Raw genomic sequence first — 25439 nt, forward strand, 5'->3', positions numbered from 1 at the left:
CTAGGTGTCACTAAATTCTACACACTGAACCTTTAAAGTTGACATCCCTGCGTGTGCATGTAACAAAACAAGCAAATAGAAGAAGAGCAGGTTATAAAAAAGGTGTAAACTCTCAAAACCTGAAACGTCTCGATCATTCCTGTTTTTGTTTGTTTAACCTCTGATCATTTCCCCATTTGCTCTGCTTGGTTTTCTACATGAAGGGGGAATGCTGAAGCAGATAATAACACAGTCTACTGTACGGTCTCTGGGTACCGAAGTCGGATAAAGCAGTGCGATGGTGGAGGAGGAGAAGAAGAAGAAAAAAATCAGCAAGGAGCAATTTTTCTGTGCTGGTTTGTTTCTCTTTGATCTGGAGTGCAGTGAAAGGAGGGAATTATGTAACGTCTTCAGCACACACATGGCCGACTGTGTGACTGCCAAACACACGGGGGGAGTGGTGGTGGTGGTGGTGGGGGCTGTGGCAAAGCGGGGTGGTGGTGGTTGTGGGGGGCAGACAGACAAGAGGAAAAAGATAGGGGCCATGGAAGACAGAAGTAAACGGACGTGAGAGGAGAAACATTGCCGCTCGTGTTGGTGTTGGGCCACTTTTCCTTATTAAGGCTGCTCAGCCGAGCCGCTGTAACGTGGACCCCTAACAAGCCTCGTAATGAGACACGAGAATGCCCTTTAGTGACGGTTCAAACATGTATCTGCTGCTCACTGCCCAAAACCCACGGCCTCAATAAAACATCCTTCTCCGACCGTCGTTAAGAGAGGAAATTTGAATAATTATACGGGATCCTGATCTCGCAGATAAGAAAGTACGGACCCCAGCAAACGAGAAGTATTCGCCCATCGTTTGTATGTCCTAATTGGAAGCAATTCATTAACTTGAAGGAAAAACAGCGCGGTCGTTCTGTTGTGCGGCAGATGGCCCTTTAAATCAATCATTTACAAATCAATCAATAATATATATAAAAGAATGAAATTAAGCCAACTGTATTAATGTGGGGGGAATCACTGGCCTGTGTCAAGCGCCATACGGCCACGGAGCAGGCCAAACAAAGCAAGATGGAGCTGAGGCAGCATGCAACATAGGGGGATGCAAAGGAGAAATGTATTAATAGGATGCTGCCAAATCAGTGTAGCATGCACGCCACAGAAGAGGGCCGAATCAAGAAGGAGCTGTCCTCACTGATGGAAGGAGGAAGTAAGGAAAAGGCAAAGAGCGATTGGTGTGTGTGTGTGTGTGTGTGTGTGTGTGTGTGTGTGTGTGTGTTGGTGGTGGTGGTGTGCAGCTGGGGAACTGATGCTGAGCGACCCGGACAGGGTCTGTTTCTGTTCATTGCAAGACTGTTATCCAGAGTGACCGTGTTGTCTTCTATTCCCTCCACAAAGGTTATGCCATTGCCAGCAGTCCACATGACACAATGAATGAGCCACTGCTGCTTGAGCCGGAGACGCTCATCAGGTCAGTCTTAAAAGTAGCTGCAACCTTGCTCCCCATCAATGCTGCGTCCAGGGGTCCAGCGTTACGGGGAAATCAGCACCGGATCCCAATATTCCCCCACTTCTTGTTTGTGACCTATAGTGAGGCTGCGGATGCATTTTAGAAATGACGTGCTTGGTAATCGGGTGTGTTGGGCTGTCAGCTCAGGGTGCATGATCTTGCCAGCATGACTCAAGTCTGCCCGTGAGCTGCTTCCTGTGCCTGTGCATCTACTCCAGTTGCTTGTATGATCTATTTTAGATTCTTTCGCCCAAGGATGTGTGTGCATTCTCAGTGCAGAGAGCCACAGAAATAAGGAAGAGCAGAGAAGAGGAGGGGGAATAGACAATGTTCAAATAATCTACAGGCAATCATGCAAATTCCCCAGACGCTGTGCACTCAGGGACGCTGTAGATACGAGTGTAGCCTCACATCTTATCTGGGCACAACAAATTTGGAATTATGCAAACGAAAGAATGAGATCCCTATCGACCAGTTGCGCAGGCTAACATACTAAGTAATATGTGAGCCAACATGTGTGACATTGCAAGGGGCCACTTTTTTTAGCCTGTAGTAAAATCCTGCGTTTATCCAATTGGATTAATTATGACTCCATACCGTGTCCAGAGTGCACTGTGTTAAAGCGATTTCATTGGCTCCTGCCTTTTACGTAACCGAGAGAGGGAAAAGGGAGAGGAGGATGGTGCTCAACAAATGTGTCTTGACCATGTCTGAAGGAAGCAGAGTTCGTCCTGGCAATAACAGGAGGCAGCGTCGGGGAGACCGGTCCTCCATCGCTAGCCCAGATGTCATGCTCCTTGTGGCCTTCACACACTGAAGGGGCCAAGCTGAATTTGGCGTGACCCTGATGTGTCATCCTGATTTAGGCACTAGTTTCCAATGTGGCCTGATATCCGTGTGCGTGCACGTTAGCCGATCCGCCATTGGGTTTTTTTTTTGTACAAGCAAGAAAATGTGGATCTCCTCTCTCCGTAATCCCACAAGAGCAGGCTTCCTTGGAAGGCACGGTGCAGCAGAAGCAGGGGCATTGTTGTCGGTGAATGGCTGGGGCTAATCTCGTGGAGGCAGTGGTCTGTCGGAGGGGCTTTTGAGCAGATTTGAGCCCGAGGGGTTAGAGTAACAACAACCCAAAAAGAGAAGGGGGGAAAAAAAGATCTTTCCTTTCTAGTTTAAAGATTTGCTTTATGAATGGCACTCAGCAAATTCAAATTAGCCAAACTGAAGTGGAGGTATACTTATTTCCATTTCCATTCAGCCTTCTAGATTTATATTTATAGCCTAAATTTCAACTATAGATATGCTAATCCGACATAGTGTTTACAGTACATAAATACATATATAATGACGTTTAAAAGGGAGATCTTTAAAAAACATGAGTCTGGGATATGGAGCCATGTTGGATTAGGTGTACAATGGATTCTGCTCTCAGCCTGAAAGCGAGGTCTTGTCACCTGCAGATCCGTTTTACATGCAAAGTACATTTTCACATCACTGACAGACAGATTGAAGAAATGCTGCATCCCCATCAATCTTCCCAGGATGATGCCGCTCGTGTCTTTGTCTGATCTCCAGGGGACGAGACAATTTGGGGGTGTCTGAAGAGTGGTTTCATACCGCCATCTGCTGGCTGGAAAAGAGAAGACAGCTAATCTCTGCTCTATCTACAAGCCTCTCATAAGGATCATCTGCTTTTTTTTGTTTAAATCCCATTTCCATTATAACATTATAATGTGCACACTAAAATGTTTTCTAGGTCAATGCTGAACTCAAAACAGTCCTCACCACAGAGTCATCAATCATTATTTCCACATTTTCTCACTTTGAAAGTAATGGATTTTTCCAGCTGCAATTATTTTGTCTTTTGTTACCATGACACCAAATCCACCAAACAGCGTCTGCGGCCAAATGAGTCCAAAGAGGTTTCAGCTGAAACGTTTAGGGGAAGATGTCAGATGCTTGTCGAGAACACGGTGACTCAGCCGCACAGCTTTTCTCACACACACACACACAGGATCCTAACCCCTATCCCTGATCATCACAAATAAACGCCTGACCACCAAACTCTGACCAAAACAAATCCTCACTGTAAAATCTAATCTTAGCATTCGAAAAGGGACCTCGTCTTCTGTTCCCATGGTGAAGTCCTTACCAGGACATAATAAGCAAGCGCAAACACTCGTGTGTGTACACGTACACACACACACACACACACACACACACACCTGCAAATAGGACAAAGACCTAAGGGATACTGATAACAGTAAGACTAACTCACATCATTCCAAATACAATACTGTCCCTAAAGTTTAACCTAAATGGCAACAGCTCACACAGTGTGAAGTTTTATCTGCTAACTTTTATCCTCTAACTGTACATACTTCAAATTGTAAATATCTTATCGTCCAAATTGAACAATCATTTAAAGTTATCAACATTCTTACATTTCATTTCCCATTTTTATATTTATAGTTGCACAAAACACACCACAGAAAATTCCTTGTATGTGTGAACCTACTTGGCAACGAACTCCCGATTCTTATTCTGATAAGTGTGTATTTGATACTCAAGGACTTAGCAGCCGCACGCTGGAGAGGAAAAACTGCCAAGAAAATTGTTGCTGGGAGACATTACTCACTTTATTTGTCCTCAAGAGACAATAAAAACACTGACCCGTCGAGAGGAAAAACAAAAACACAGTAACCAAAAATGGAAAACAGAACAACTGGTGATCGGTCTCTGAAAACACTACAGAAGAAGGGTGCGGATAAATAAAGATGATTTAGGAAAGCATTCTGAATAATAGCACTTAACCTGCAGGTCTCCTGTAAAAAGGACATTTTCCAGTCCTGGTCTCTTCAAACCAAAGTCGTCCGGTCACTTAATTCTGTAGCAGTGGCAGCGAGCGTCCAATGAAAACAGAGAATATGCATCAACTCCTGATTGCTTGGTTCAAAAAAATGGTTAGAGTGCTGTAATCAGTGAAACGTCCTCCTTGTGTGGGACTCGAGTGTCTGCAACACTGAAGTGGCATCGACGAAGAAATCCTCAGTGTTTTATACAACAGCTCTGTAGCAGTTTGAGAAATAAGGAACAGTCTCATTCAAATTAAAGTTACTTCATGCTAAACACAGGGGATATTAAGTGTTTAACCTGCTGATCTGACTGCAGTGGTTCACCTTGAACTTTGGTAAACAGGAAGACAACAAACATGTGAAGGTTGACATTTCATTTGCATGTTTATTTGGAAGAAATTAAGTACAAACAGTGGCATTTTCTTCCAGAGAAAAAAGAACAAAAGTGAACAAGTCAGGTCCTTTCTGCTGACGGTCTCTGTGACACAGACGGTCTAAACAAAGCAATTAAATAACAACGGACTAATACCCCCATACATATTACTGAGACAAATCTACTTGTGTCAAACAAGCAGATCCCCCATAATAATAATCCCTAAATTCCACTATGGTACACACAGTCACTCTTTAAACTGTTGGTGTAGACGCTGCACCAAGAGAAGTGTTTGATCAACAGACTGTTGTGTTCCTGCACTTAATCATCTGATAACTGTGGGATAATAAGAATCAACGTTTAGAAAGACAGAACGCATGGTTAGAATATAATGAGCGTCCATGCTACACTACTCTGAATAGAAAACAAAATATCTAGGATCATTCCGCGCGGCGCAATGATAGTCTTACATGGCTAAAATAAAATATAAAGACAGGATAGTGTGTGTAACATTTTTTTTTTTTTAAACTGTAAAATATTAATACAAAGGTTTAGGTTTTCACAAACAGTTAATTAACATACAAAAGTCTGAATTTACAATACTCTATCTTAATCAGTGTTGACAAATAGATTAAGCTACTATAAGTTGACAACTTCCAAAAAAAGGGTGAGAAATTAATTCTAATAAAACTCAACTGCATTTAAAAAATAAATTGTGGCTCACTGACACATTTTGTCCACGATAAGGAAGATTTCTGCAGCTCTCACCATGACATATTAATGTAAAGAACACAAAAAGGTTTGTAACAGTATTTAGTAAACACAACTGAAATGACTGACGCATGTCAGGCAGTCGTGGAGTCAAGTCAATGGTGGAATGTTGATCCTACTTCTTATTAATTTAACTCTGACAAGGAGGTTATATTATCGCCCCTGTTTGTTAGTTTGTCAGCAGGATTACACAAAAACTACTGAAAGGCTTTTTATCAAACGTTGTGGAAGGATGGGGAAAAAGGGTAGATCCAGAAGATTTTATACTAAGGTTCTTTTTTAACATTTCCTTAAGATTCCCAGGGAATAATTTATGGATGTTAATGAAAAAAAAAAATCAGGCATATTAAGGGCACTAATATCAATTGATGCGTGTAGTTTTATGCGGATTGATTGAATTTAAAAAGGGACTGTTGGGCCTTGGTGGACCTACGTGCTCTACTGGGTGCTATTCTACTTAATTCTGCATTAAAATTATAGTTTTATGGATAGATTATTGTCACTGAAGCGATGGAGACAGACTCTTTTGTTCTCATTAACTCAAAGTAAGAATCCCGTTGTCCTTAACATAAAAATATCAACGTGCTGAGAATAAATAAAGCCACTGCTTACAGACTGTGCTGTAGAAAGTCAGATTTCACTGTATTCAGTCGTGTATAAAGCATCCAGCTCCACAGAATAACAAAGCAACGTAGCCCATTAAACTGCATTCAGACAACCTTGCCAGAGGCTGTGATGTGTAGATGAATAAGATAAACCTACATATAGTAATGAAAACCAGATACAAAAAATATATTGAGTACAACTGTACCAGCAGTGAGTATTTCTAACATGTTATAGATAAAAAATAAATTCTGAGTAAATATATATATATAGTATAGAATAAGGATTGTAATAGAAACCAGCTATTTGAAACATGCTTTCTAGTTAGGGATATGTACTTTGATTGATATTAGTTTGCTAAGTAATCAGCCACAGTGAGCATATAAACAGGAAACTAAAACGATTTAGTCAACAGTGGATACGTCCAGTTCAGGATCATAAAGAAGACAAAGGTTAGTCGAGGGTCTTCAGAAAGCAGAGGGACCAGAGCCTAAATTGCATTATGACCATTTCAAAACCAGGTGCGTTCTCAAACACATCAGTTCCAACTGGAACAGGCGACCTGCTACCTAACCGGTCCGAATGTTATAGTGCAGATGAGACCTGGTTGTCCTTTTCAAGTAATATAGATTCAAAAAGCAGTGAGAGCTTATAGAGTGAAAACGATGAAGACCAGATCTATGGCTTATATGTTGAGAGAAAGGCGGGGGGTGTTCTTTGGCTATCAAGGCAAGTGAAAGGCCGGTTTAACAGAACAGATGCTGACAACCAATTGTAAAATCTATGATTGTATGAATTCCACAACCACCATCGTCAATCCAATTACAGTATGTAACATTTACTTTCTCTTCTTTGATTGAAAAACTTCCCCAAAGTGTTCTAATAAGAGGTTAACCTCACCGTCCACAAGTGAACAGCCTGGCAGCACCACATCTTACATTGTTCTTGGCTAAGGGAAGTTGATGCTTGGCAAGAACCAAAGACTAAAGAAGGTTGATTGTAATGTTTACTCCCTTCCGCTTCATGGATCTGCATCTGGGGTCTGATGGCCCCCACCCTTGGCCTTGATTTGGAGCCAGGCATCTCCCAGAGCTTTGGCAAAGTGGTCATCCACCGAACCTGTGATGGACACCGAGTTGGACTCAGGCTCCGCTTCTTTGTAGTTTTTCCCAAGGCTGCGACGGAAGTGCTCCTCAATCACGGGGTCACATACGGTGTTGGCTAAAATAAAAAGATGTGTGGAGGAAGGAGACCAAAAACTCAGTTATTACCATGCAGGTAATATAGAAAGTTAACTTAGCTATGATTAAGTAAACATCTGTCACTACTGTAGAGAATATGACAGTTTCACGGCCTCAGTTTATGTTCTTTTAAAGGCTACTTCCAGAATGATGCTTTGTAACGCACTGTCACAAAGCAAAATCGTCTCAAACGTATTTCATGAACATGACAATGTGTTCCGTGTCCTCCCCGGTCCAATAAAACTCCTTTGGGAGGAGGTGGAACGGGAGATTGGCTTCGTGAATGTGCAGCTGACAAATTATGTGACGCAATCATGTCAACATAGAGCCCAATATCAGAGGAATGTTTCCAAGTTCCCGTGGATCCCTGCCATGAAAAACTGAGGCTGTGCTGAGAGCAGAGTGAGGCCCTACTCAGTGTTTGTATGGTGTGCCTAATAAAGTGCTCTGTGACTGTAAAACACAAAGAGTTTCTTAATCAATGAGCATAGAAGTTTAACTTTATGTGTCATAGTGAATGTAATAAATTCCCCTTCATTTGCTTGTTTAGATTAACCTGACATTATAACAGACAGAGTGTATTGAGAGTGTTTAAAGTGTGATGGTTTACCATTGGTCTTCCTCTGATCAGCAGGTGGGCTGGGAGAGCAGCCGTTCATGTGGCAGTGAGAGAGATTACAGTTGCGGTTGCTCGCCGGGGCACAGGTAATAACTGAGGGCCGATTCTAAAGATGGGGGGGAAAAAATACATGTAATTGCCAAACACAGACTTTTACACTAAAATATAAAGTTTTGAGCAAATCTGCACATATAAATAACTTTAGAAACTATGTCACACGGGCCATCGTGGCCATAGAGATACATTAAGTATGAATGCTGCTTTAATTTATCAAAATTATACTACAAACCAAATGTTTTGCAAGTTGATGTACCTGCTGCCGCTCTACAGTCCCACCCATGACAGATCTCTCTCTGCCCCCAACTCCGATGTCGTGGCTGCTTTTGGTCAGAGGCAGAGGCTGGTCTACAGCATAGCCAGAAATGGAAGCATACAAGTGGGTCCCATGGAGACCATTAGAAGAGGATGTAATGTGCTCCACAGGACTGTGACTCCAGTGCTCATTACGGTTGTCTCCAGCAGAGGGACGGGCCCTTGAAAAAAGAAAGTACAAATTAAGAATAAATTAACAGCAGCCACAACTTTTCATGAGACAACGCAAATATTAAATTAATAACTCATGTCTATAGAAAAAATCCACATCTTGTCCTATTTGTGGTTGCAACCCTTTACAGCCAGGAGGTGGCGTCCTGCGAGCTGTAATTTCGTTTTCAGACATGTTACTTCATAATCTCTAACAGGGGTTGTTCCTGGATGAACTTAAATTGAGGATTTTACCCTTTTTACACAGTATATCAATATGGTTCTGGTGCTTTTTACCTCTATAAACTACACTTAATCAGCACAGAAAAGTTGTTAACGCGCATTACTGCCTGTTTATGAGAACAGGCAAAAAACACCCACATTCAGATACACTCCAATCAGGAGAGGAGTAATATTTTTTTTAAACGTGTCATATGTAACAAGCAAAAGAAATCAAAAAGGTGTCACTGAAAATGTTTCTTTGACAAAACACATGCTCACATAGTTCTCTTAAAAAAAAAAACATGAACACATATTTGAACATTTGTAAAATAGACTGGCACAAAATAATGACATTTTTAAAGACACTTACAGCTGAGTGGCAAACAATCTACTCATTTTGGTCATGTGGTCGTCATCACAGTTGATTCGGTCATCCATTTGTTCTTCTCCATACTTCCGTTTGCTTGGACAGTGAGGAGGGGGCCCGGTTATGTTGGACATGGCAGTGGGCATGGGGGGTGTCCTGGACTCATCTGTGGGAGAAGAATCAGGGGTTTAAATAATCTCACTAATTCTAAATCTATGTGTTTTCACTCAAGTCCCGAGTTAAGCCACAAGTCATTCCATTTTAACAACAGAGTGATAATGTACTAACTCTACACAAACCACGAATGCAAAAATTTTCCAGGTTTACGGACACTTGGATGACACCACGGGAGCCGTATGGAGGCATTTTATGTTTGTTTTTTTACATGTGAAGAAGTGGTTACCATTTAATTTAATTGTATTGGATCTGGCTGCAACACTGTTTACCCCTGAAACTCCAAAAGTGTTTTGTGGACTCAAACACTTCACCCACCCGTCCATCGGCATACAGCTGAGTAAATAATGAGGGAATTTTCAATTTTCTGTGAACTTAAGTCCACGTTATAGTTTAGTTTCTGTTAGATAGTAGGTTTGTGCACAGTCTTTGAGAAGGACACTTGTTGACTTTATGTAATCCTTCGCCTCTCGACCTAACCTTAACAACTATGTGCCTCACCTGCACCTGAGTCGAAACTAACCTGAGCCCTACGCCTAACTCTTAACCAGACATTTAAAGGTGTGTCAGAAAGTGAAAGTATCATCACCCGGTCAACCATAACAGTGTAAATATACACAATAGGTGCCCAGTTCAACAATCCTGCCTCAAAGTGTGTAAACAGTAGTATGTGTCTCTCTCTCTCTCTCTCCATGGGGCAGCTGTAATAAAGATAAGTGCAAGTAACACATCAGGACACTTCCACACACAAGTTAAATATGTGATGTAGAGACAGACAAACCCACCGTCGTAGTGCAGTCTCCCGATGTTATTGTTCATCTTGTCCAGGAACTGAGAGTTCAGCAGGTCCATTCTAGTGAAAAGCATTTACACGGACAGGCTAGCTGCTAACATGGATGTTAGCAAGACGTGCCAGCGAAGAGAACAAGCGGGCTGGTGTCCTGTGGGACAGACACGAGGGGGGACGATGAGAACAAACGTTTACAACACTTTGAAATCAGTTTAATAAACGAAATGATGTGGTTTTCTCGAGTCGACCGATTAGCTGGCGGTGCCTGGGGGCTAACGCTCGAAAGGCTAGCAGCTCCACTAGCATAACACGCTCAGACAACCGCTGGGCTAACTTTAACAAGCTCGATTTTTACTATCAAATAATATAGATACGTTTGTTATACTCCACAAAATCCAGCCCATAATACACAGTTAAACGGTTATAAGTTATTTACAGGAGGTTGGGAGACTGGCTAGCTAAGCTACTTTGTCAATGGCGCAAGCTAGCGTTAGCCATTAGCAGCTTGTCACAAACTTTTGGAGGAAAACTTAACATTAGCTCAAAGGTTCAGATTGTGCGTGGAAAAGTCGAACAAACACGCAACCGAGTTACAACTTCGCGGCAGCTTGCGGTTCCGCCCGGTGACTTCAAGTCGGACGACAGCGCTCCAGCCGCAGCGCAACGTTAAAAGTCAACGTTACTCACTCGGTCGACGAAAGTTAGCTTCGGTCCACAACAACAGCAGCAGAGCCTCCGTTTGACTGCTGCACTTTTCTACCGCAAACAAAAGAGTGGCGAGCGGCCCTGGTGGAGGCGAGCGGAACAGCAGCCAGGCCGCAGGATGGCGAACAGCTCACTGTTAATCCCACAAGTTTAACTTCTATAGTCTGTGTTCTCTTCACTGTCACTGTTCATAAGTGTTAATGCACTCATCATGCAGTCTGATGCACTCACTGTACATCTATACATCTATACATCTATACATCTATCTATCTATCTATCCATCCATCCATCTATACATCTATCTATCTATCTATACATCTAAACATCTATCTGTCTATCTATCTATCTATCTATCTATCTATCTATCTATCTATCTATCTATCTATCTATCTAATTGTATTTATACATAAGAAAATGTCTGATAGAGATGAAGGGAGCAGCAATGACAAATGCAGTGGAGGAGTGATTGCCAGTAATGGTAGAATATGTGAGGAGGCATCTTGTATATCAAGCGGTCTAATCTGCCCCTCTTTCACGAGACGTTAATTGAAAAAGCAAATCATTTAATCAAATTGAAAATTGAAATAGCCCCTCACATCCCTCAAATTAGTTCCTAAGTAACAATTAATTTGATAACATACAAAGAAGCTCACTAAATGATTTACCTGTCACATCTCAACAAAACGTAATCAACACATTTCATTGTATTTCCTTAACATACACGCTTTAATATTTGTTTTAATATAATGTTAATATATTAGGTCTCTTCCCTTTGTGGTCATTCGTCTGGTACTTTTTTGTGTAATCCTACTAGCGGACACACAAAGAAACGCAGATGAAAACATAACCTCCAAGGCGAAGGTAATTATGTGGACATGCAATAATCTGCAGACTATTCAGCAGCATATTGTTGAGGTGGAGAGCACAATGCAAGCAGCTGATCAACCACCTGACTGCAACACAGAGGTCAGCATGTGGGGGGTTCTTCTCGTTTCATCTGTGAGGAAAATCTCAGCAAAGTGGAGGCTAGTGTGGTTAGGTTCAGCTCATGTTACAGCTTCTATTAAGACAATGAAAACATAAAATTACACCTATTCTTAATATTGTACAGTTGACATCCTCTGACATCAGATCCACAATTGTATTATATGAAAAGTAAAAGCCTTTTGACAGGGGGAAAAATCTATAGTTATAAAAAAAAGACAAACAACGGTGACAGTATAATTATAATGTGGGGAAACAGATTGACAATATACAAAAATACAAAGAATATTGTACAACATACAAGCTGTAATTAGAGCTGGAGCTGTCACTGTCATTGATTCAACAAGACTCTACACTAATAATGTGAAGCTCTGCTATGACACATGTTATTATATCTGCTGTTCTCTCCATCTCCGAAATGTTGATGCAACACAAAAACAATCTGAAGAAATATCTCTGCAGCCTAAGGTGAAGAAATACAAGTAGTAGAATGTTGGTAAGTAAATTTAAACATTCCTTGTCCCTACATATTTGACTTTTTAAAATATTTGCTCGTACATACTACATATTTCTCCTAAAAAATATTGCACAACATATGCATCAGTTTTAGCTGTTTTTGCACATGCAACCCAATGTTACAGTTATTTGATTACCTATAATTTTCATCATATTGTGTAAATGGTCTGTATTGATATAGAAACCTTTCTAATCTTGACGACCACTCAAAGCACTTTACAGTACAGTTTTGTGCCATTCACCCATTACACAGTGCATCTATGTGCAGCACTGTCTCTGTATACATCACTCCCACACTACCATCGGGGGGGATTTGTGGGTTCAGTATTCAGTATCTTGCCCAAGGACACTTCAGCATGCGGTACGGGGGAGACTGGGATCAAACTCCAACCTTCTGGTTCAAGGACGACCCGCTCTGCCTCCTGAGCCACAGCCACCTGATAATATGTTAAATATTGTGGCCTTTCTTTGCCTTTCACTGCAGCCCTAAAGGTCCCTCATTGTAAAAAAAAAAGACATTTGCATTCCTCATTTGATAATAAAGCTGATCCTCGTTCTATAAGAATACTGTGGAAATACCATCTCACTGATTTCCCCCATGATTCTGTAAGCACGCTCCCGTGAAAGGCCTTGGTGCACACACACTGTCCCTGTCCAGGAAACTGCCGACAGTCACCCTGGTGCTGTTAGATGATCCAGGGATCGTAGCAGAACCATACCCAAGGCTCCTGTGAGCAGCACAGAAAATCCATAAAGAGTATTTTAGTCTGACTTTGACTCTCTGGTTGGCTCATTTCATCACTACTTGCATTTTCTGGTGAGTTTTACCAAACTACAGTAGTAGGTGGCAATCCATTAGCTGTGATTGTAAAACTTTACTGAGATTGTTTATCAGTATAAAACCACAAATCTATCTTCTTATGGATATTAAAACTTTGAGTGTAAAATGAGCGATCTTGAAATCTCCTAATGGCTGAGGGAGAACCCCTTAAAATCAACAAGTTGTGTTTTGTTTTATAGTTGTTTGGAGGAAAAATATTTATCCTGGCAAATAAATAATATTTGACATACCTTTTTAAACAATGTTTCTTTAGGTCGCATATTTGTGAGTATCAGTTTCAAGACATGTGGCTATTTGACTCTGGCTTTGTTCTGACATCTGAACATTGCAAGTTATTGATTTATTGATGTGTTGACTGGTCCTTTTCAAAATGTATTGCCTCGGTGGGAGACACGGTGGTCTGACGTTTTCATCACATAGCTTCTCTGTATTCCTTGTTTATAAACTAATTAAACATGGTAGAGCAGCTAATTCTTGTATTTTATACGGAGGAATAGAAGTAGCAAATTCCTTTTTCATACAAATATTCTCCTCAAAAATAAGTAATGAAGTAACTAGTATGTTCTTTAAAAACCTTACAGGCTTTTAATCATAATTTATGCAATTAACAGATTTCTAATCCAGAAAATTAAAAATATCGTCAGGTATTTCTGTGTTATTTAGATGTATGTGTGCAGAAGTTAATGTGTACATGAAAATGTAGTTTCTTATAATAATCGTATAAAGTCTAATACAATAGGCAGGTAAAGTGTCATGTATGGATTTTTAATGCACTAACACAGTGGCTGTGTAAGACTGATGAATCAATCAAGACTGATGGTTTACTCATGGATTTGTGTCCCAGGGGAAAGCTGCTGACGTTTCCCCCTCTCATTCAACATTGCCCGCTAGTCCTAACAGCCATTTTAGATTTCATGTCTGCATTTTACACACACAGACATGTTGTGCAGGGACATGAGGCAGAGGAAACAAGAGGGACAGATGTGGCAGGACCAAGCTAATTATAACATACTATTCAGTGTTCCCTCTTGCACTTACACTGGAAACTCGTCTTTTTTCCATGCGGTGGATCAAAAAAAAGCATGACGCCTGTGAGGCAGCAGAAAATGGGGGAGGGGTAAGGCAGGCAGGCATGCTAGTGAGAGAGAGTGGAGAGGGGAGAGGAGGAGAGGAGGAAGGAGAGGCACAGCCAGAGCATCCTTTGCAATGGGTGAGGAGAGCACGGTGTGAGGCGATTGGCTGAGTCGCAGCGTAGCGTCACTGCCCGTGAGAGGGAGCTCTGAGGATGCTCCACTGAACTGGGAGGGAATACATTCGCTAGGAGTTTGCATTGAGAGCTCAGCCATTACCAGCTGTAAGGACAGGGACTCTGCAGCAGAACCGTTCTCCACACCCAGTGCTCTCTTACTTTCTCCTCTCTCAGCTGCAGCCATGAATTATCTGCGTCGTCGTCTCTCGGACAGCACGTTCATCTCCAACCTGCCCAATGGCTACATGACAGATCTCCAGAGGCCTGACCCTGCTCAGCCTTCTCCACCTGCTACCAGCACCCCTGCCAAGTCTCCCACAGCTGGGCCCACACCTCCAGCCACTTCTCCTGCTCCGGAGAGGAAACCCCAATCATCTCAGTCCACCAGCGCTGGCTTCTTTAGTTCCATCACCAACGTGGTAAAGCAGACAGCCGCCTCAGCAGGGCTAGTGGAGCAGACTCAAGTCACGACACCCAAGAAGTTTAAGATCCTCCTGGTCATCGACGAACCACAACAGGAGTGGTAAGAAAATATTTGGCACTGCTCAGTCCTGTATGAATCATTCATATGCTACGTGTTGTTTGTCTGCTCCATCCATGCTGATGCTGCTTTGCTCTTCACGGTTCCTTTGAATGTAGTAGTTAGGTAAAGGTTAAAGACCCACTGAAACAGCATCTGTTTGAAGCACCCTGCAGATGTGAATGGCCACTGCTGCTGTGGTTTGATGGAACAGAATGCCTGAGTTACAATATTACATGGAGGCAGCCAGTACTTAAGGAAATGCAGTCCATTGATTCTCAGCAGTAATCACATTATACCAAGATGGAGGATTTTTAGTGTCCTCTATCCTCTGGGTTGTAGTAAATATTTTTCCTGTTGTCTTTTGTCTTGTTATTTATAATGAAACAATAGAAACTAAGGTTTTCAACACGGTGAATAAACTAAAATCACTGATAGTATTATCATGCAATGTGGCATTTTAGCATGAATAAAAAATGAATGTTCCACAGATTGTGGAGAATTGGGAAATGCATGTTACTTCTCCTCAATACTGCAGTGCTTTCCCTCCATCAGTGGGGTTTCCCCCTGCCCACTGATCGCGGATCACATGACATGCCGTGCACATGCATAAAGAATGATTAATGTAACTTACTGCAGCGCACGGTGCACAGGTTGCCATAAGTCAAACACACATTAGAGGTGTGCAGCCAACAGGCTAGTAAAGAAATACGTCTCAGTCTGCTCTGAGACAGGAGCATCTCATTATTATATGTTGAGAGTGGGCTCAGGAAAAGGTATTTAGTAGCCCGGGGGCGTAGAGGCAGCATAAAAACATATTTCTCAGTGTGCTGTGGCAAAGGATTCAAGTGTAATATGTCAGTTTCATCTCCTCATGATCCGCATTTGTTTACACAGCTGATATATGTTCCACAGCAACATGTGTGCTGCAGCTGTGCAGCTGGATAGTACAGTGCAGTGGACACTTCACACATTTGCACAATTCATCCATGTGATTTCTGGTGCCTCCTTTTGTACCTTATCCATGCACCTTGACATTTAAAGAACTGCCACAACTGAAACACAACACTGGGATTCCTTACTTGTGTAAAACATATGAGGACGACTCTCTGACTGGTTGACCTGACGTGGATTTACATGAGTAATACAATCTGAGTAAAATCTACACTAGCCTACATCCTCTTTTTAAAGCAGTGGAAGACATCGCAATATTTCATATTTAGCAATAAAACAGTATCAATGATTATTGCAACATCATTCTCATCAATAACGGTTCAATATACGTTGATATATTGCTTTTACATTGTGCAAACACAATTGTGCGTTATTCTCACATTGCAAAAAGCTTTCAATTTATCAATCCAGGCCGTTATGTCGTTTACACAAGTGTCATATCAAGGTTAACATGTCGCCTGTGTTAGACCAAAAAAAGACAGTCACTGTGGCAGGATTTTATCTTTACACTGATAACGATAAATGTAGCACTGCATGTAACTGAGTCTTCTTGATTTGAGCATAAAACAGCATCATATGACACACACATAAGGATATTTCATTAGTTAATGCAGGTGGCCTGGCCATGTCTTCTTACCCTCTGTGCAGGACTCACCATCTATATAACAGAAACCTTGATAATTGTTAATAAGATCAGACCTTCATCAGTGAGATGGATGCCAGGCGAATGGGCTCAGTTGTGATTAGTGGAGAGGATGTTCGCTTGTTGAGGAATACAGGATCCAGTCTGATGTGCCAGTACACTGACACCGGCCTTCAGTTCTGGCAGAGGAGCACTATATAATACATTAAGCTAAAACCATCAAAGGTCATTTTAACGGAGAATGGTGAGTGGGCTGCTCTGAGACTGGGATTTGTTTCACATTCTGTCTCTGTGTTTATCCAACAAGATCTGGTTTATTTCCTCCATGTGTGATATAAATGTCGAGTGATTTCCTGCTCCGACATTATTTCCTGTGTCTCATGCAGTATTTTGTTTTTTCAATACAATCTTAGTTGACTGTGTTCACGAGCTCCGTGGACTATCATTGTTCTAAAACGGTTTCTCTGAACAACACATCCACTTGGGGGATCAGCTAAACCCCAAATGCCTCCAGCTCCATCTATTCTTCATGCCTGCACGTTATCACAGAGAGGGGAGCTGTACATCTTTGCTCTCTAGGTTTGGCTGCTTTTTATAATACCTTTGACCCAGTGGTTGTAAGATACTACTGTTTATCAGTGTTGGTTTATTCAGTTTATTCTGTGTTGGTGCTGTGTAGGCTTTCATTGTCTCCTGCAGCTTGTGGGTGTTGATGCTACTGCAATGTTTTAGCTACCACGTACACCACAAGGAAACAAACAAGACGTGGAGAATGACTCGGAGGAGACAGAATCACAACAGCACCGACGTGTTTGAAATACTAAGCGCTTTGTAGAGAAAACCTTAAAAACATAGCTGTTGGCTATAAAAACACGATAGTGCTCTTTATTTTATTGCAGGTTATTCAAAGTACCTAATATCCTCTGTAATTTTGGCAGACCTTAAGTCTAAGGGCTTGTTTATGGGCTGTATCTTATTCCGTGACAAGCGGGTTTCTTTCAGACTGATGAGACCTGGTGGCCCCAGGACACAGAATGACTCCAGGAAAGAGTCCTCCAGACTAATTGTTTCAGACAGAAGGGTCGGGCCCTCTGGTTCCACCTATGCAATCAAATCTGGAGAAATCTCCAATTATCTCTTTCTATCTTGATCTATATAAAGCATGTATAGGATGTAGATTTTCCTCATCGTAGTTTGAAGGATTTTGTTCTGCAGGTTCCGGCACCAGCCAGGTTCACATTACCATATTGTTTAATTAGTTAAATGTTATCAGGGCCTGAGCACCAAACAGTGCGAGGACCATATTGTACTTCTGAGGATTCCTTTTAGGATTTTAATGTGCTGTTGAATCACAATCATAATCAGAAACACTTTACTGATCCCCGGGGGAGAAATAGGTAATTGGGTCTCGACAAGCTTCAAAACTCATACACTCACGTCCGGTCCTGCAAAAATGATGTGTAGTGCGCATGGATCTGGTGAAGTTTGTTCAATGAAACAGGAAGCACTATATTCCAGTCTCCGCTGACAGCCAGCCCTCTGGTATAGTCAGTTTATTAGTTACACACCCAGCTAAAACTAGAAAATGCAATTTTTCTGAATCAAAAGCAGTGGGAGTTTTCTGATTCTGAACAAGCTGATGCTACACCAAATATCAATCTGACTCAGGGAGTGGGGTGAAAAAGGTTTCAGTCCATTTATCTCTGCGCTCGCTCTCAAATCCCAAACATTTTGATGAATAAAATAATAACTAATGTGATATTCATTGATCCTCCCCTGAAACTTTGGAGACCCCTGGGGAGGCCCATCAACTCCCACTTTGTGAACAACATTATGATTATACTGAGGCGACCTGCCATATAATAATAAAAATTATAATCATATTGCTATAAATAATATTTTTCTGTCTAAATAAATGATCACCTCACCTCAATCACACCCCTCTTGTTCTGCAAATGGGATTCTGGAGTCCACCTCCCTTCTATCTTTAAACATGGAGGACAAACAAACAAACAAACAGGATGGCGACTTCCGCTGATTTAATCTCTTAATATATCACAAGTATAAATAATTCCTTTTTCCAAATTCTGAGGCGAATCAGTATTTATGCTTGTGAAAATGTAAATAGAAATCAAGTGCTATCTGGTTTTGAGTTGTTATCGTTTCTGGTCTTTTGGATGAGTCATGTGCACGGGGGTGGAGGAGACGAGACTGAGCCCGGCCAGCCATGCACCGGGCCTCGGGCCGGCGGGGCAGGCGAGCAGGCCTCCCCCTTTTTTGAGTGAAAGATCAAATGTGTGCTGACGGACACATTCTGTGCTTCAGTCAGTGTTTTCGCTCGAAAGATGAAGCGGCTGGTCATCCAGAGAGGTTTGTTTAGTTCCAGGACTGCGTGGCTATAAATTGCTCCTGTGACAGGAGGAGCAGATGGTGCACTGTCTTACTTATCAGTCTAATGACAGAGCTGCACCGCTTCTGTATTCTCTCTCCGTAATGTCGCTCAGTTTCAAGCAGAGGGGCTGAGAATTCTACAATCCAAATAATCGTGTACAGGTCAAATTTTGAAAAAGTACACGAGGGACTGTTTTTAACTCCTCTCAGAAAAATAAGGCTCTGTACTGGGAGCTTAACCTTTTTTCAAACCGTGTCCACATGAGAGAGTGAATGTTCAGCAGCGACGAGACATTAACATTCAGACGGGCTCCTGCTCACCAAGCTCCTGGGTGACTCGTCTGAATGATAAATACTTTTACAGTAACATGTCATTTGGCAACATTTTCACATAGACACCTGCAACCACTAATACAGTTATTAATATGTAATCATCTATATTGTCTGGCTCTTTAAGAGGAGCACATTGTTTTGTCTCATCTTTAATTCAAGTCAAGAGCAGATTGATGCCTTCAAATAAATGATCCACATGAACATCCACTCTCTCTAATGTGATTCTCAGGGACTGACGTTGATTTTCAACAATAATGTCCCAAATTTCGGATGAAAAACAACCATATGGAGAGTAACTGTATTCGACTAGTGGTGGATTTCATCAAGAGGGCATGGCTGCTTTGAGGTGACTGCCAAACTTCTACATATTAATGCACGGCATCGACAGACCTTGTTAGACCTACTGTACGACGATGTTCTCTTTGAATGTGTCTTCTAGGCTCAGTAGGCGAGCCAGGCCTGTCCTCTGCGGAGTGATAGAGCATCCATCAAACAATGCCTCGCTCCCTCCACAGAGCTTTTGCCCCATGCTGACAAAGATGACAAATTTCAATGTCAGAATTAAATCACTGCCGCGTCATTTTCCTGCCTCGCCTTGTCTCTTTCAAGGGGTCCATGTTTTTGAAATACGATTTAATCACACCGTATATATATCAGCGAGGAGCTTTCATCACAGTGCTGAGCAGGCTTTTTTAGTTTATACAGATATGGGAGCAGCGATTCATATTTTAATGCTTGTTTTCCTTCCCAGCCAAATAGATCCTCGTGCACTAATTAGACCGAGAATGAATTATTCAGCTTTACCTCCTCGCTAAATAGACAGGGAGCAGAGAGCCCATAACAGCAGGGGGCTACAAATTAAGAGGAAAGTGATGTGAGATTTCTAAAACATGTCAGCAAAATATCATCAGGACGCTCATGCTGAGGTGTGCAAGTCTCTTTGGGTAAAGGTGTCATGATGTTTAGCATCAGTTTAGAGTGTGACCTTTGGCTGCAATGCTGGACACCAAAAATAATCTATTGCAATTTAAGGAAATAGATTGCAGAGGTTCTTTACTGGGGCCTCCATTAACATTGATTTACTGTAAATGACCCCATCTGCAGTATATAAAACCCCAAAAGGCCCACTGTCAAAGCTTATGTTGTCAAGCCAAGCCCCCAAACATCAGTGTAGGCAAAAGGCAAAGAAATCGAACACACGGTTGACACCAGAAATCCCTTTTATCTCCGTGCGGTGTCGGTGTAGAGACACTGATCCGTCGTAATCTGAAGTCCCACAGGAAAAGAGTTCCTGTGATCCAGGAGAGAGAGAGAGAGAGAGAAAAATACATTTAAGGACACAAACGTGTACTTTTACTCAAGCACGTAAAGCCAGATACTGCTGAATCACAAGTGATGAAAGATGCAGCCGTTTTCTGAAATTGTAAATTCAGTGTAACGTTACTTTATTGCATCATCCCCACCCAAATGCTTGGCTTTATGTACACTCTTTAGAAATGTTGTCATGCTTTATCACTGTCGTTGGGTGTGTGTCTTAACAGGAAATCAACACAAGTGGCATGAATTTGATGTGAATTCATTTTCCAGGTCACTGTAAAGATATTATAAGTATATTAAAGATATTATTAGTATTATAAGGGCTAGATTTGAAGTGGTAACTAATTTAAGGAATCTCTGGAATTAAATCCCTATTCTGTCATAACACTAAAAGTTTGTGTTTCTGTTTTTGAACCAGGGCGAAATTATTCCGAGGAAAGAAAATATACGGGGATTATGACATCAAAGTGGAGCAGGTACGTCTCACAGAGCCACTGATAAACTTCTTACGTACTTCTGTAAAGTCATTTAAGTACTCATGTGCCTCTCGAACTCTTTACTTCTCAGGCTGAATTCAATGAGATCAATGTCGTGGCTCACGCCAACGGGACCTGCAACGTTAACATGCAGGTTCTGAGGAACGGCACCAAGGTCGTCAGGTTGGGAAACACACACTCTCACGCAAACAAAATAGAAAAGTCACATTTTTACTTGATGATTTTACCCGCCTACACTGACTGGATGATTCATTGTCATTTTCCTGGTCAGATTTTTCTCACATGTCTGCTCTAATTTCCTTTTTCCAGGTCATTCAAGCCAGACTTCGTCGTCATCCGTCAACACGCCTTCAGTATGACCCAGAACGAAGACTTTCGCAACATGATCATTGGTCTGCAATACGGAGCAGTCGCATGCATCAACTCCCTTGAGTCAATCTACAACATGTGTGACAAGCCCTGGGTGGTAGGCGCTCTGGATTCACTGGATTGTATCTTATAACATCTATCAAGTGAAATATTCATGATTCAACGTGTGTCCAATTAATTTTCTTCATTTCTTTCTGTGTGTGTCCAGTTTGCTCAACTTATAAACACCTACAGGAAACTGGGCGCTGAGAAGTTCCCTCTGATTGAGCAGACGTTTTACCCAAACTACAAGGAGATGGTGAGAACTTTTTAGTGTAACAGACAAAATATTTCCTTCATGTTTTAAATTGCATGATGGAAACACGGAGCAGAATAAAATGCAGTAACTCATGTCGTGTTCTTATATCTACTGCAGGTGAGCATGCCGTCATTCCCTGTTGTTGTGAAGATTGGACACGCCCACTCTGGTATTGGAAAGGTAACGAGATGTTTCCTGTTGTAATAAGAACGATTTCATCGTTTGGTTTCTCTATGTTTCTGGCTTAAGTCGTTATGTTATTTATTTCATTTGAATATCATCAGTATTTTCTCCTGCATCGTGTTCATCCAGAGTCAATGAAATCAAAAGTCCTGGGGTGTTTCTGCTCTGTTTTTCCTCTCATGCCTGTTTTTTTGTGCACAGGTGAAGGCAGACAATCACAGTAAGTTCCAGGACATAGCCAGTGTCGTGGCTCTCACCCAGACGTACACCACCACAGAACCTCTCATCGACTCCAAGTACGACATCCGAATCCAGAAGATTGGCAACGACTACAAAGCCTACATGTATGTATGATTACATAGTGTGAACTGTAGCAGTGGATGGGAGACATGAGAGAGGTTGTGTTAATTTCTCTGTACACTACTTCAGGAGAACATCCATTTCTGGCAACTGGAAGACCAACACGGGCTCGGCTATGCTTGAACAGGTGGCCATGACTGACAGGTCAGTGTTCAGTTATAAGACACATATTTCATTTTGATTAAAATTACCTAAGTTACACGTGAAGTGAAAACCAGTGATAATCAGACCATGGTTTTGAGTCATGTGTTGGTTGTTATGTTCAGGTACAAGCTGTGGGTCAACACCTGCTCAGAGATCTTTGGGGGCCTGGATATCTGTGCGGTCAAAGCCATCCACGGCAAAGACGGCAAAGATTATATCACAGAGGTAGGTATGAATACGCAGAAGTACGAATGTTCCCTGTTTAGTAGTATTTCAGTAAACCAGACAAAATATATGTAAGGACAAACTTGACCTAAAGCACAACTCGGTGATGTGACTACTCTTCTCTCTCTCTCTGCTGACACCAGGTGACGGGCTCCTCCATGCCCCTGGTGGGGGAGCACCAGGCTGAGGACAGGCAGCTCATTGCTGACATGGTGCTGGCGAGAATGGAGCAGCTTGCAGAAAAGGAAGCTAATGCTCCAGAGAGACCCACCACCATGCAGCCATCCCAGGTATAGTAACCAGGATACAGGACACACAAACGTAGCAACAGGAGGCTGTATGTTGTGTGAATTAGTTTTCAATACCTTCACCAAGGAGGTGTTGTTCTCATTTTGTCTGTTAATAAGCAGGATTATGCAAAAATTACAAAACGGATACCAAGAAATTTGGTGCAATGAAGTGAAATGGGTCTGGAAAGAAGCCATTTAATTTTGGTGTGGATCCAGATCAATCTTCTGAATTTAAATGGGGTTTGATAAGGGGACTATTGGAGATTATTTTCCTCTATATATCTGTTATAGATATATTGGTCATAGGTTATTTATGATCTCACTTGATGACATCCATCATAGCTGTTGCTGAAACAGTAAATTATTTCTGTGTGTTTTTTAGGGAGCCGGCCAGAAGGGAGAGATTGCCGGTGAACCCACTAAGAATGGTGCCGCCCACCCACCTCAAAGTTGTCTGCAGTACATTCTCGACTGTAATGGCGTCGCAGTGGGTCCAAAACCAGTCCAGGCCAACTGAGTCACCCGGGAGAACGTGTCGGAGTCTAGACAACGATGGCGGACCTTAGCCTGAACGCCAGCGCAGACGTGTGTGTGTGTGTGGATGCTGATAGCTAGAATCAGATCTTGGTGACATGAGCTCGGTGCGGCCGAGCGCTGGCCTGGACTGTGTTTAACTCTATGCAGTGTCAAAATGTACTGTCTACTCGTTGACCTGTTGATTTGTGTGCTTGTGTAGGTCACCCTTGTTTCAGTAGCTGTGGTTTTTCCCTCTTTCTTCGGGGCTGTTGTTGATGATGTAAAAAAGCAGATTGTGCCTACACTGAGTCCAGTGCTGCTCTGTGCTACCCGTCCGACCCAGCTATCGATCTTTTCTTTGCCCCCCCCCCTGCCCTCTTTCTGTTTTCTATTTTGGTGTGTACCTTTAGATATTGTTCAAACTGTGGACTATCGTGCAGTTTGAAGTTCGTGTATATCTCAATATGTGTACAGTACGTGGGTGTGTATGGCTGTAGTGGTGATTATTTTCATATTTCTACTAATAGATATTTATTTTTGTTTTGCATGACTGATACAGAAGCAGGTGCAAGTCGGTTATAAATGTCTGATCAAGTGCGGTGTTCGTGTAACATCGCAGTTTTACCCTGTGAGATACACATAGTCATTCAATACCAAACATGCAGTATGTTGCCTTTCCTGATGCTAATTGTTTTCATCCATTACGTCACATTATCACAAGAAAAATAGATTATTTAGCGTGATTTAGAAGATTCTACGAGATGGAAACATAGTAAATATTAAGATTAGATTTATCAGAGATATATATGATGTAGGATTGTTGTGCAGGAGTCTGCACACGCAACTTAAATAGATTTGTATCATTTTGAACCAAAGAAGAAATTATTTACTTTCACCAACGCTCTTTGCAGTCCAGTCACCCATCATGTAAATATCAGCCAGGGGACTGTTAATTCTGCATTGTGCCACAGGGGGTGTGTGATGGAACAGCGCTCCGAGACCACACAAATAGGCCTGTCGTAAAAAATCACATGCCGGTGAACTGATGCTGTATTCAGATTGTTGTCGTGTTACGCGTTTGCTTTGTGTGGAAGCAGACAAAACGATTGATAAGGATAAAGTATATAATGTATGATCTGCCATGAACCCCCCACCCACCCACCCACCTCCCTCTTCCCTCGCACTTGATTCCGGCTACGGTGGCTGCTGCCATGACAACGATGCAAGTGCTCCGAGGTTTGGAGTGGACCTGTGCTCGTGTTACTGCCACCAAAAGATTTTGAGCATGTTATCACTTTCTTCCAGTGAGTTCATGGAAAGTGCAATACATCTTTATTTTTTTTTTCTACTAAATAATGTTTTTGTTTTTTCGAAATCAGATCTTCCATCGAATTGATTCAAGAAGCTATATTCACCCACTCATCGAATTTGTTTTGTCACAATCACTTAGTTGTTGTCCAGTGGCTAAATATCGAATTCTCTAAACAGCTAAAGAGCTACGGAATAGAATATGTAAAACAAAACTAATCTGGACCATTTTCCAACAATGTCTTTCTTACTGTAGTATAAAATATGTTGAGCGAGCTCTGTGTGCAATTGTTTTCCGAGTTGTATAAGTGCCATTGTATCTGTGAACGTATCCTTGTAAAAGCCATGCCTGAGGCTTGATGGATGTGTTGTGTCTCTTTACTAGGAAATATGCCATGACATTGATCACCAAGGCAGCGACGTGCAGGGGCACCCCACTCTCAATATCTGCATGGTTATACCTTGGTTTCGGTGATTGTGATTGAATATTTGATAAATGATAATTGGACGTGTTTATTTGGCCATTGTGTGGAGGTGAAACTTATATTCTCAGACCTGCAGGACTGTACTTATCAAGGGCAATGGTAAATATATGTGCATATAAAACCGGTGTTGGACTGTTTCAATCGAGATCAGGAGACAATATATCGTGGAAAACATTCCGGTCTGGATATTTCCCCTCTGTCACTGGCAATAAAGCTTCATTTGCAATATAGGTTTGGTCTGTGTCCTTGTATTGTCTGTGTTGTGTTGTGATACGGTTTCTTACT

At 41.8% G+C, this 25439-nt stretch overlaps 2 protein-coding genes across 3 annotated transcripts; one reads left to right on the forward strand and one right to left on the reverse strand.

Annotated features, from left to right (window-relative positions):
* Window positions 1-4709: 4709 nt before the first annotated feature.
* vgll4a (vestigial-like family member 4a) lies at window positions 4710-10831 on the reverse strand. 2 transcript variants are annotated; one of them, XM_035159850.2, is made up of 6 exons: window positions 10714-10831; window positions 10022-10177; window positions 9066-9228; window positions 8265-8484; window positions 7943-8057; window positions 4710-7312 (listed from the first exon to the last, which is right to left on the reverse strand). In XM_035159850.2, the coding sequence occupies exons 2-6, from the start codon at window positions 10101-10103 to the stop codon at window positions 7113-7115; spliced, it is 780 nt and encodes a 259-aa protein (XP_035015741.1). In that variant the 5' UTR covers window positions 10104-10177; window positions 10714-10831; the 3' UTR covers window positions 4710-7112. The 2 variants fall into 2 exon arrangements, with proteins under 2 accessions (XP_035015741.1, XP_035015742.1); XM_035159851.2 differs by having other exon boundaries at window positions 10613-10826.
* A 3395-nt stretch (window positions 10832-14226) lies between these two features.
* Window positions 14227-25384, forward strand: syn2a (synapsin IIa). The gene is made up of 11 exons (XM_035158211.2): window positions 14227-14844; window positions 20898-20955; window positions 21047-21138; window positions 21286-21442; window positions 21554-21643; window positions 21761-21823; window positions 22028-22170; window positions 22256-22330; window positions 22453-22555; window positions 22699-22845; window positions 23228-25384. Exons 1-11 carry the CDS (start codon window positions 14504-14506, stop codon window positions 23360-23362), a joined length of 1404 nt encoding a protein of 467 aa, XP_035014102.2. The 5' UTR covers window positions 14227-14503; the 3' UTR covers window positions 23363-25384.
* The last annotated feature ends 55 nt before the right edge of the window (window positions 25385-25439 follow it).

The sequence above is a fragment of the Hippoglossus stenolepis genome, chromosome 6, assembly GCF_022539355.2.
Source record: "Hippoglossus stenolepis isolate QCI-W04-F060 chromosome 6, HSTE1.2, whole genome shotgun sequence".
NCBI classification, from domain to species: domain Eukaryota; kingdom Metazoa; phylum Chordata; class Actinopteri; order Pleuronectiformes; family Pleuronectidae; genus Hippoglossus; species Hippoglossus stenolepis.